This window comes from Camelina sativa, chromosome 14, assembly GCF_030686135.1.
Source record: "Camelina sativa cultivar CO46 ecotype springtype chromosome 14, ASM3068613v1".
Taxonomy (NCBI): domain Eukaryota; kingdom Viridiplantae; phylum Streptophyta; class Magnoliopsida; order Brassicales; family Brassicaceae; genus Camelina; species Camelina sativa.
Genome location: NC_141893.1, coordinates 3,315,504 through 3,328,213, shown reverse-complemented (window position 1 = coordinate 3,328,213; position 12,710 = coordinate 3,315,504). Strand labels below are relative to the sequence as shown.

General features: G+C 39.0%; 3 protein-coding genes across 4 annotated transcripts in view; 2 read left to right on the top strand and 1 right to left on the bottom strand.

Annotated features, from left to right (window-relative positions):
* LOC104739425 (photosystem I subunit O) overlaps positions 1-12,710 on the top strand; it is a 62,028-nt gene that overhangs the window by 5,276 nt on the left and 44,042 nt on the right. The gene's annotated exons all lie outside the window — the stretch shown is intronic.
* On the top strand, positions 17-3,142 carry LOC104739440 (cysteine desulfurase 1, chloroplastic). 2 transcript variants are annotated; one of them, XM_010459786.3, is made up of 9 exons: positions 17-371; positions 494-787; positions 944-1,130; positions 1,253-1,398; positions 1,479-1,551; positions 1,670-1,733; positions 1,813-1,912; positions 2,089-2,247; positions 2,753-3,142. In XM_010459786.3, exons 1-9 carry the CDS (start codon positions 165-167, stop codon positions 2,921-2,923), a joined length of 1,401 nt encoding a protein of 466 aa, XP_010458088.2. In that variant the 5' UTR covers positions 17-164; the 3' UTR covers positions 2,924-3,142. The 2 variants fall into 2 exon arrangements, with proteins under 2 accessions (XP_010458088.2, XP_087340367.1); XM_087484241.1 differs by having other exon boundaries at positions 44-371; positions 936-1,130.
* Positions 10,944-12,681, bottom strand: LOC104739437 (succinate dehydrogenase subunit 6, mitochondrial). Its single transcript, XM_010459784.3, has 3 exons — positions 12,329-12,681; positions 11,555-11,657; positions 10,944-11,298 (listed from the first exon to the last, which is right to left on the bottom strand). Exons 1-3 carry the CDS (start codon positions 12,506-12,508, stop codon positions 11,144-11,146), a joined length of 438 nt encoding a protein of 145 aa, XP_010458086.1. The 5' UTR covers positions 12,509-12,681; the 3' UTR covers positions 10,944-11,143.

Here is a 12,710-nt window from a genome sequence, read left to right as displayed (position 1 = left end):
TGCAGATTAATAAATTAATGTTTCTCGCCCGTCACTTGTAGTTGTGGTCGAACTTGTGACATCGAAGACTCTCCCCACTTACTTACACAACACACCAGTTGAATTACCCACCCACCCACCCACGAGGTAAACAATCCACTCTTCTTCGTTCGTCGTCTCCCACCATGGAAGGTGTGGCTATGAAACTCCCCTCTTTCAAATCACTCGCCCCTAACGCCATCTCCATCGGACACCGGAGCTTCTCCCGCGTCCGCCGCTCCTCTTCGCTATCCGTCTTTTCCGCCGCCTCTTCCTCCGCCACCGTCGCCACCAGTTCCGAATCCGTCTCTCTCGGCCATCGCGTTCGAAAAGATTTCAGAATTCTACACCAGGTTTGTTTTAACTTACCCTAATCGTATAAATCCGAATAGATTGGGGATAGTGAAGTAGGCTTGTAGTTGAAAAACTTGGAGAGCTCACCAAATTTTTTTTAAACTTCGATTTGAGTTTTTAGGAAGTGAATGGGTCTAAGCTTGTGTACTTAGACAGTGCTGCAACTTCTCAGAAGCCGTCTGTTGTATTGGAGGCTTTGCAGAACTACTACGAGTTCTATAATTCAAACGTTCATCGAGGGATACACTATTTAAGTGCCAAGGCTACTGATGAATTTGAGTTGGCTAGGAAAAAGGTTGCTCGTTTCATCAACGCTTCGGATAGCAAAGAGATCGTTTTCACTAGGAATGCAACTGAAGCTATTAATCTTGTAGCTTATTCATGGGGTCTTTTGAACCTCAAACCTGGAGACGAGGTGTGCCCCCTTACTTTCTCAATCCATCTTACTTATATATCTTGGTATCTATGTTTATCTGCTTACATTGAGTCCTTTGTTTCACAGTCAAAAGTGTTGTTCTTTGTTTTCCTTTTCCAATAGCAAGTGAGATTGTGAATGATGCTAGCTTTTCAGGTTAGTCTAACAGTGGCCGAACATCATAGTTGCATTGTTCCTTGGCAATTAGTATCTGAAAAGACTGGAGCAGTTCTTAAATATGTGATGTTGAATGAAGATGAAGTCCCAGACGTTGACAAGTTGAAAGAAATGATTTCTCCAAAGACAAAGCTTGTCGCAGTTCATCATGTTTCAAATGTCCTTGGTAGATTCCTTTTTTCATCTTCTTATCATAATTAGTTTATTTAGCTTGTATATGTGTCTTTGTTTTTTTCCTTGATACTTAGAGGATTAGGTAAGTATCTAATTGTTTATCTCTGTGTTTAGCATCTTGTCTTCCCATTGAAGAGATTGTGGTCTGTGCACACAACGTTGGAGCGAAAGTTCTTGTGGATGCTTGTCAAAGTGTTCCTCACATGGTGGTTGATGTCCAGAAGTTAAATGCTGATTTCCTAGTTGCGTCTTCTCACAAGGTTGGAATTGTTTACTTACTTTCTCAGATACTTAATAAGCCTTGTGGCAAGCTTGTAGTAATATGATAATCATGATTCAGATGTGTGGACCTACAGGCATTGGGTTCTTATATGGTAAGAGTGATCTTCTCCAATCCATGCCTCCATTCCTAGGTAAGCCATTTATCAAGTATATCCTAACGAAATTAGTCATCGTATCTGTTTAATCAAGGATGGGCCTGGACTGGCTAACTCATCTATTTTTCCTCTTATTTCCGTCCTTTTTTTTAAGGCGGCGGAGAAATGATCTCAGATGTATTTCTTGATCATTCAACTTATGCGGAACCTCCATCCAGGTTGGGGTTCTACTTATATTAGTTTGTAATTTGCATATTTGCTACCATTTGGAAATAAGTAGATATAAATTCTTACCAGATTTGAAGCTGGAACACCCGCAATAGGAGAAGCGATTGCCCTTGGAGCAGCAATTGATTATTTGTCGGAGATTGGCATGCCAAAAATCCATGAATATGAGGTTTGATATGATTTTTCTACAATTAGATATCAATGACCGTAAATGGAATGCGTAGTGATTTTTTAGTCACTGAAGTATAGTCAGACACTTTTTTTCTTCTCGGAGAACTAGCTAAGATGTTTTGATCTTCACATGTTCTCTTTCTTACTGTAATTTTAATTTCTTATGTCTTCCAGGTAGAGCTTGGTAAGTATTTGTACGGAAAACTGTCTGCCCTTCCTGATGTCCGGATATATGGCCCCAGACCTTCTGAAAGTGTTCACAGGGGTGCTCTTTGTTCCTTTAATGTGGAGGGATTGCACCCAACTGATTTGGCAACCTTTCTTGATCAACAGGTATGCTATAACTGAGAGCTATCTGTCCTATCACTTGCTGATTTTCTCTTATCTTCAATAGATATTCATTCTCTCGAGAAGAGCTAGTACCCCTAGAAGAGTGGGGCAGTAGGGCACTACCTACATATCTCAGTGAATGGTAGATGCACCACTCTAACTCTCTTCTGGGTGGATAATGTAACCATTTAGAGGGCGAAGCGAATCTTAAATGTCTAGCTTAGGATATCATGTGGTCTCAGCTTATTAATTGTGGTGGTTATTCTTAGTAATTCCAAGTGGTTAGGACTTAGGTGAAATACCATGTGTAAAACATGAGTCTGGACTCTGTTGCTAATTAGGTTAAAACAAAACCCCTGCATCATCTAGTTTATCGTCTACCTCAAACGTCTAACCCCTAAACCTTGAGGTTCTTGATCATCTAGCATCTTGTTGAAGCATACTTTGCTCTCTCTCATCTGAAGATCCGTAGTAGAATGAAAACTGAAGCAAATATTGTATTTTGCAGCATGGAGTTGCGATAAGGTCAGGACACCACTGCGCACAGCCACTCCACCGGTATCTTGGAGTAAATGCAAGTGCGCGCGCCAGCCTCTACTTTTATAACACGAAGGAGGACGTTGACTCCTTTGTCGTTGCGCTTGCAGACACCGTGAGCTTCTTCAATTCTTTCAAATAAGTGGAATAACACCTTTCTGCTGGATCTCTCGGCTGGTTGTATGTTATATTGCCTCCAACGGCTATTTATTTAAATCTGTTACATATATATAATCAATGGGAGTAGATGTTGGTTCTTCAACTCCCCAAGGGCCCATTGTGTTGTAATTAGACTTAATGTATTGGCAGTCAGTCACGGACAGTTTTCAGGATTCTCCTAGATCATTAATTTACAAAACCACATGAAAGTCTGAGCTGAATGGCCCGCCAGATAACAGCCCTGAAATCGCAGGATAGGAGGCTTGCGAGTGGCAATCTGTTGTTATTTTTGCCTCGTAGTTCATCGTTGTAGCATTCTACAAACCTGTCCAACTCTTTCTGTAGGTTGTGTAGCTCAACAATCTTTTGAATCTCTTCTCAACTGGTAGCAATCAAATGCAGCAGACCATATAACAACCCCAAACTGAACACAATACTCTCTTCTTTACAGTTCAAAGGTAGTGTCAAAATTACAAATCATTGACATGTTGACTAAAATTTAACGCCATAATCACTTAGTTTCCTATGACGAAACAATATTAGAGAAGCTGGTTTGAATAGATTTCCGGTTTAGCTTAACCTTTGGTATGTAAGTTTTTACTTTGTAAAATTTGTTACGATTAAGAAATAAGAAAACTATTTGACAAGTCTCTTTGTTCATCGATTTCATCATTGTAAGATGGTAGGATTAATATTATCTTTAATTTTGAGTGTATGAGTAAGTGTATATATATATATATATATATATATATATATATGCAGTCGGGTTTAGAAAATATAGTTTCAAGATGAGACCCGATTTAATTTGGTTTGTGTTGATTTTCCAGTAAACGTAAAATTTGTTTCTGGTTTAATTTGACCAATGAATACATTTAAGTTGAATGAAAGAAAAAAAAAGGAAAAAACAAAAAAGAAAGAATCGAGCACAGCAGTTAGCAAAAACAAAAAAGGAAATTATGTATTAGACAACACATTTGAAGCCTATTCGAAAAATAGTACGGAAAATCAAAAAATAATTATAATCATAATAACAAAGGAAATTGGAAAAGAAAAGAAAAAGGAAAGAGCTTAACCGACAATGTAAAACCTCATCTATAAAAGAAGGCTCTCACTAATTTTTCACATAATCACATCTTTCCTTATTTTAAGTTCCTCTCTCTCTCTCTCTCTCTCTATACAACAGTCACTCCGACTCCAAGCGTACGGTGGTGGTCACATTCATCTTAACTCGTCTCTGTTTCTTTTTCTTTCTAATCGATCATTGGGATTTCAACCTTTGTTTTTTCTAGGGTTTGGTAGTTTCTAGCATAGCTTGTACAGTCTCTCCAAGCGTTACGTTACGGTGATGACACTCTTTCTAAAACTCAAGTCTCTGTTTTTTTTTTTTCTGAACCGCGATCATTGGATTTCACGTGCTTGTTTCTTTTCTAGGGGTTGGTATTTAAATATTCCGCATCGGTTGTTTGCTTTATATATGTTCATGTGATTTAATTACTTGTCGTTATGTACTTGTTTCAGGTTTTGGATCAGTGATGGGATGGAAACGCTTCTTCTCCGTGCTTAACGACGTCTTGAGGGGTTTTGTTCTTCTTCTTCTAAAACTCAAGTCTCTGTTTTTTTTTTCTGAACCGATCATTGGATTTTCTAGGGTTTGGTTTCTAAATTGCGTATGTTGCTTTATATATGTTCATGCTATTTACTTGTTATGTTGTTTCAGATTTTTGGATATTGAGAGTGATCATGGCCTTGGATGGACACGCTTCTTCTCTGTGCTACTTCTTCAAAGGGTTTTTGTTCTTCTTCCTCTTCACACACGTATTTAATTTACTTCTTTTTTTTTGTTCATGTTCCTTACGGTTTTTTTGCAGGTGTTTTGGAAGCCAGTTATGATATGATCATGGCGCTTTCGCAGGTTCCTTGATCTAAACCCATCTCTATTTGATTCTGTATTGTCTCTTTGGTTCGGTGGTTTTTTTCTAATTACATGTTATTAACTTTTCGTTTTTGTTTTGTTTTGTTGGTTTAGGTTTATGGAGGCTTTGATCGGTGATGGCTTTGAGCCTTTGACTGATCGTTGTCACTCTAATTCATGATATTCTCCTAGGGTTTGGTTTGTAAATTGAATCATTCAATGCTTTATCTATTATGTTCATGCGAGTTTTAACTCTGAATCTTGGCTCTGTTAATTTCAGATTTTGGAGGAAGGAAGATGCTTTAATCGGTTGGTGATGGTTTTGATGGATAGTTTTGTCTCCTCTGCGATATCTTCAGGTAGTCTTTTTCCTCTTAACCGTTTTTTTTTTTTTTTTTTTTGTAACTTTTCTATATAAGTGAACATCTCTGTTTCTCTTTGATGCAGATCATGAGGCACCAGGTGGGAGGCTGACATCAGTGTTCGTGGTTATGCTGGTTGGAACTGGTCGTTTGCCTTGAAGGTCTTCCCAAAGGTACACTCTGATTTGATAAATCTTCATTATAACAACCATAACTCCACCTTTGTTCTGTTTTATGTCTCAGTTTATCTTGAACTTGAAGGATGCCTTTGCTCTGTCGTCTTCGTCGGTTCCTCTTACCTCTTTGACGAAAGGTCCCCTCTTTCCCTTTTATTTTATTTTAGTGTTATTAGATCAGTTAATGTCTCTCTTTGATGCAGATTACGAGGAACTAGGATTGCTGTGTGGGAGGTTCGGAGAGAAAGAAAAAACATTGTGGGAGTGCGTTTGATTTCTGAGTTTAACTTTCAGGTTACCTCACATCTATACACCTTTTTGCCTATTTGGCTATTGTTGGTCCTCTGTTTCTTGTGTTTCCTAGATGGTGTCTTGCTGTCTGCCCACATTCAAATGAGAGATCGATGATCCACAGATTCTTTCCTAACTTTGTCCTTTTTAACTATTTTTTGGTATTCAATTTGTCTTTTTAACGAGAATGTATTTCTCTTTGAAGCAGATCGTGAAGGCACCGGGAGGACTGATATGATAAATCTAACCTCTGGTCTGTCATCTCTTTTTAAGGTTTCTTCTGTGCTACTGCTACATCTTTTTATTACCATCCGTCTTCATTACAACCACAAGTTAACTTTTGTTCTGTTATGTCTCAGATATTATCTTGAAGGATGTCTTTGATCTGTCGTTGCTCCATGTTGCCTCTTTGACAGTCTCCTCTAATCAGCTAATGTTTTTCTTTGCTTGTGTTAGATCGTGGAGGTTACGGACCTTGTTGGAGGGAATGATGGTTTGAGTGTATATAACTTCGAGTCTTCGAGTTTCTTGTTACTTCACATCTATACTAATGTGTTTCTAGGGTTTGGTTTTAAATATTGCATAGGTTGCTAAGGAGTGAGGAGTGAGTCTGATCTGAGCTTTCGGTATTGATAAGAGGTACCTCCTTGTTCCTTCTTCTTCTAAATCTCTTTGTTTCGCTTTAATTATAGTTTTGGTTCTGTGAAACAGGTGGGCGTTGATTGATTTATTTGACTCTCTCTCTCTCTCTCTCTCTCTCTCGTTGAGGCGCTGTCAAAAAGAGTTGTCTCATCGTGCGGCTGTGCCAGGTTTGTAGTTCATGTCTCTGATTTGTGTTTTTGTGACCTCTAGTTTCATGAATTAACATTGCAGGATGTACAAGGATGGTAGCATCATTCTATTAGATGATTCTTTGGGTTTTGCTGCAAATTTTAAAAGATCTTTGTAGACTTCCTCCTCATTAAACACCACATCCCTACTTGTCGTACACCTTAGTTCCTCTGGAATCCACACTCTATAACCTTTCACATTTTGAGGATAGTCCATAAAGACACCTTTGATGGCTCTTGGTTCTGTCTTACCTTGAGTAATGTGAACATAGGCAGTGCATCCGAACCTTCTCAAGTGTGATAAATCTGGTTTCACTCCTGACCAGACTTCTTCAGGTAGCTTGTATTATATTGAAGAATTTGGTGATTTGTTAATCAAGTAGACTACTATAGATGCAGCTTATGCCCAAAACTTTTGCTCCAGACCAGTTTCAGAAAGCATGCATCTTACTTTATCCATGATAGACCTGTTTATACGCTCAGACACTCCATTTTGTTGAGTAGTGTATGTACATGTTCTATGTCTCTTGATACCAGATTCCTTACATAACTCATCCATCTGATTGTTACAGAACTCCAAGCCATTATCAGTTCTTAAACACTTGATTTTCTTCACCATCTGATTCTCAACTGCAATCTTCCATTCCTTGAATCTAGAGAATACTTCATTCTTTGTTCTTAAAAAATAGATTCAAACCTTTCTTGAATAATCATCTATAAAAGTAACAAAGTACTAACATTCTGCAAGGCTCATGGGAGTTGAAGGAGAACCCCATAAATCTGAATGTATGTAGTCTAAAGACCCTTTCGAAGTATGTTTTCCCTTTGCAAAGCTCTGCTTGTGTGACTTTCCTAGCACAATTCTCACAAAAGCCCAAGGTCTTCACTTCCTTGTCAGGCAAATAGTCATTCTTTACTAACAACTGCATACTCTTTAGACTCATATGTCCCAGCCTTGAATGCCACCTTGCTGTCATGTCAATGTCCAGTTTAGCTACTAAAACTTCATTCTTCGTGACAGTTCCTTCAAGGTAGTATAGCCCATCGACGTACTTTCCTGAAATCACCTTTTGATCCCCTCTACAAAACTGAATTCTGAAATCCTTACCCTCATATCTGCAGCCTGACTTCTCAAGAAGTTCATATGATATTAGATTTCTGCCAACATATGGCATATATTTAACTTCACTTAAGATCACTTATCTTCAGAATCCTTATCTTCCCCATTCCTTTAACATCAGTGTGTGTGTTATTAGCCATTAACACTTTTTCTCCTTCAAATTCTATAAGATCAAACAACAGATCTTTGTTAGGAGTGATGTGGAATGTGCATCCTGAATCCATGACCCATTCATCTTTAGGTTCTTGTATACTTGCTGTGAGAATAAGAGGTTCAACACTACTTGATGCAATGTTTGCAGATTCCACTGGGTTCTTCAGGTGATTATTGTTCTTCCTCTCAGGACAATCTCTTTTCCAGTGACCATCTTTTCCACAAATCCAGCAACCTTTGGTATTGTTATGCCTTTGTCTTGATTGTGATCTAGCCTTGCTTTTAGATCGTCTTCTACCTTGATTATTGTTTCTTTGATTTTGTCTACCTCTGGAACTGACAAACAAACCTTCTGCAGGAGACTTTGAACTGGACGTTTCCTTAAGATCTAGCTCTTTAGATCTCGCCGCACTAGCTACTTCTTCAAACGTTATGCCTTCTCGACTATACTTGAGAGTTTCTCTTAAGAGTTCATACTTCGCTGGAAGTGAACTCAAAAGAAGAACATCTTGTACCTCGTCTGGAACTTCAATATTCAGATTTCTTAGGTCTGCAATCATCTTCAAGAACTCATCGATATTATCATCGATTGTCTTTCTCTCTTGCATCTTGAACGTGTATACCTTTAGCTGAAGATATACTCTGTTTGGTAAGGTTTTTACCATAAACAGGCGCTCTAGCATCGTCCATTTCTCTGCAGCAGTAGTGCACTTTTCAATCATTCTCAGCACCTTATCTCCAACATTTAAGAAGATAATGTACATTGCTTTTTCACATCGTTCTTTCCTTTCTGTTTCATCTGCGATTCTCTTTTTCTTGTTAGCAGGATCAGCTTCTTCTACTTCTGTTAATGGTGGGGCTTACTCAACCAATACATCCTTCAACCCAAGTATTCTCAGATTTGCAAACATCCTTGTCTTCCACAGAGAGAAGTCTCCTGATCCGTCAAATCTCGCAACCTCAAGCTTTGAATTCGTCATCTTGAATCAAGTAAGTCCTCCAACACAACCTGTTGCTCTGATACCACTTGTCAAGTAACACAGCGGTAAATTCAACCTTTAATCTAAGTGTTCTTATGTGTTTCTACTTAGGAGATGAGTAACAATAAAGTAAAAGACACCAAGAATTTAACGAGTTCCCTGACTGTTTACGGGTACGTCTCGTGAGGGATCTCTTGCCCTCAAACTTCCACTATAGAAATCAAGGTTACACAAAGCTCTCAAAGAGATTACAAGAAACGGCTTAAGAGAAGGTAAAAAACGATACATAAGAAGACAAATCCTAGCTTGTATATAAAGGCTATGTTTCCCTTCTACGTCTTAACCGACTTTGTACGTGTGGACTTCTATTACCGAAAGCCCAACTCCTCTTCTCTTTATTCTTCTTGTAATGTGATGTCCATTTCACTTTGGCCCAAGAAGAAACAAGTTGTGGACTGGTCAACTCTTTCAATCTCCACCTTTGACCAAACACAACTTTGTCTTCTCGGCTGGACACGCTCGACACTCTTCTCTTCCATAGTTTCATGAGCCGATTTTTAACATCTTCGATTATGTTTCAAACCGTTTTCGGCGTCACTCTCCGTATGTGTCTATCCCAAACCCTTCTCCGATTTCTATGTCTAGTTCCGATGTCTCCGAATCCTTCCAGTGTCATCTCCGACGTCGTTCCTCACGGTATCAATTTGCGACTCCGATCTCCGAAATTGAGAATGACAAAATTAAACTCCACCTTCTCCTTAGAACCTAGGTCCTCTAAACAATTTATTCTCCTTGCTTAGAAATTAATTCCGTTAATTGCTTTGAAACAAAGGCTAACCCACTTTTTGTTTCACTCCTTGCAATTTCTCACGCTGAATTCTTCACCGATGTGTAGCACAGGTAAACGATTCTAAACTTAGTTTCAGCTTTGTTTAGACTCCTAAATCTTCACTTTACAGTACCTAAGATATATGCTGAAACTCAATATATTCTTACTGTTTTGCGAGATCCAAACCACCGAGCAACAATTTCTAGTCACTAATTTCGTCAGACTCTTTCACAGATTCATGTTACCTTCCAAGACTCTTTATCCTTAGTCTTAGGACCTGTTTAGTACATCAAATAGAAGAGATTTGTGAATTATCGTCACCATCATCTGATTGTGGCACAAATCCGGGTTATTAGAAGGGTTTTGGAGAGGTTTTGCCTTGCTTCAGGACAAAAGGTGAGTTTGGAGAAGTCTAAAATCTTTTTCTCTCAGAATGTGAGTCGGATCTAGAGGAATGTATTGGTGTGGAAAGTGGAATAAAGTCAACTAAAGATTTGGGTAAATATCTTGGTATGCTAGTGTTACATAAAAGGATTAACAAGGAGACCTTTAGGGATGTTCTTGAGAAAGTAAACTCACGTTTGGCTGGTTGGAAGGGTCGCTTTCTTAGTTTTGCTGGACGGCTAACCCTCACCAGGGCGGTTCTCGGGATATGGTAGTCCTCAGATGAAAGAGCTCATGAGGCTTTATGTCACCATCCACAGGTTTTTTCTAGCTCTCCCTGTCTCAAAATCTTAGTCAATAAGCTCCTCAGGTTTCGGGCCAGCCAATACTGCAGCCAAGCAATGGCCCTTATTTTGAAGGAGATTCTACCACGATCCAAGGTTTGTTTGTTTCTTCTCTTGGACCTGGAATTTTGGGAAATTATCCAAGCTGGCTTCTCACGATTTTTTGTTTCATATCTCACAGGAAGCCTTTGAAGAACTATTGCCAGAATATGATTGTCTTTAGGGACTAGTTCCAGCCCAATCAGTTCTGGTAATGTGTTTGTTTGACTGCATGTCTCTCTATTGAAGTGCTCACTCTGGTTTTGTTCCACTTAATTACTGGATAGTTGATTGCCTTCTTTTCCTATTGTCAGCTTGTCCTTGATGCCCTTTTCTCTTCTGTTTTTGGTGGAACCTGTGCCATTCATGGTGCTTTTGGCTGTGGGAAAACTGTTATCAGTCAGGCACTTTCCAAGGTAGGTGTGACACTCTTGGTTTAATTTCTGGATATATTGGATTCCTAAAGCTAATTTGTTAAGTCATGTAGATGGAGAGAACTTGCGAGTTTCAGTAAATAAACTCTTAATGGGGAAACCAACAGAAAGCTTTATCTGCGTCATATAGTAAGTAAAGTCAAACGTTCTTTAACTTCTTTTTTTCAGAAACCATTTGGTTTCTTTCAATTCATTTCCTTAAAATCTTCAAAACATTCGATGAGGCATGTTGGATTATTGAGACAAGGAAAACATGCTCCAAAAGCGAGAACAGGAAGGTTCAAAAGAAAAAGTCTGGAAATGGACAACGGTCACCATTTTATGATTATTGCAAGTCTTCGTTTAGGATTCAGGACCTTCCTTGACTCTTACGTTCCCACCATTCCATGAACTTAACTTGGGCTGCCATTGTATCCAACTTATAGAGTTGCATCGTGTGGTTTGCGATTTCTTGCCCAAAGGTCCAACCAAAAACACCTCCTCCTAAGAACGCCAATGCAGCACCTGTCACACCAGCAGCAGTCAGAGGTGTCAAACATAGCAAGAGAAATCAAAATAAAATTCGACAAAGTATTTGGCGACATGTAAGCCCCATGAGAACTGCATAACTTAGCATAACACATTCCAAGCTTATTCAATGTATAGTTAACTCCTGTATGATTTCATTTTATCCCTGAATAGCGAGTTTTGTGGTACGTCTAAAAAAACAAGTGAGGTTTATCAAGATCAAATAGGTATCGACAGAGAGAAAATGCGTTACCATGTGGAGTCCTGGAGTATTTCCAGGCAATAGCAGCAGTAGAAACAGCTCCAAGAGCAGCTCCGGTAACACCAAAGGTCACAGCTTCCCTAGCAGTTTTCAGCTGGAAAGGCATGAACACAAATGTAAGCCAAACTTGTAGAGGACCAAAACTTCTATATTTTGAGTAAGAAAACCAAACACATACATATGGGCTGAAAGTGAGAAAGAAGTCATACAATGAATTTATAGTGTCCCAAGAAAAGGGTAAATGATGTTATTAGAGTTTATATTTCTGAAGGCACCAAAACGTCAAAGAAGGGATCAATCAGAGAAATACCACACTCTGGGAACCCTTAATACAACTAGATTCCCCAATGCTTATCACATTTTCTGCTCGCTCTAAGTCTATTTAACTCCTGCTTCTTCTGAATCTTCTCTACCTCCACACCCTTATTAGTTTCTTCTAACTTAAAATTGATTGGAATGAATGATAACCTATTCCTCCTACCTAATACAATCGACAAGCTGAACAAAAAAACTTGACACATGAAGACACAAGTGCGGAATCAAAAGTCCAGTTTCGTTTTCTCATAATTTAAGCTAAGTGTCAATGTCAAGCCACGATGATTCACTCACTGGACTCCTTGAGCTCTATCTATGGTTGCTAGATCTAAATCCAAAAATCATACGCTAATCATCATCGATTCACGAAAATTGTTAATATCACAAAACAATTATCGAAGAAAGAGAGCCTATCAGAGATCGGAGAGAGAGAGAGAGAGAAGAAATTACGGTAGGGCCATGAACAGGATCGGAGGCAATGAACTCCTCGACGTCGGAGGAAGACCAAGAAGGAAGAGGCTCGTCGCGTTTGGTGAACCTCGTGTAGTTATCGAAGAAAGAGAGCCTATCACTCCAGAAACCCTTGAATCCTTTCCAATTTTTCCCAACGAATGACTCCGAATCTCCCATCTTCTTCTCCAGATCGATGATGCTCTCTCTCTCGTCCCAATTCAATTTTCAGTTTTCCTAAAAAAAAGATCACTTTTTTTTTTTTTTTTTTTACTTTTTTCTGATTGACGGCGAGCTTCACTCCTCTACGGTGCCTCAGACCATTGGTTCACTAAACCCACTAATCATATCTCACCACGTACACACTTGGGTCGTTCCGGTT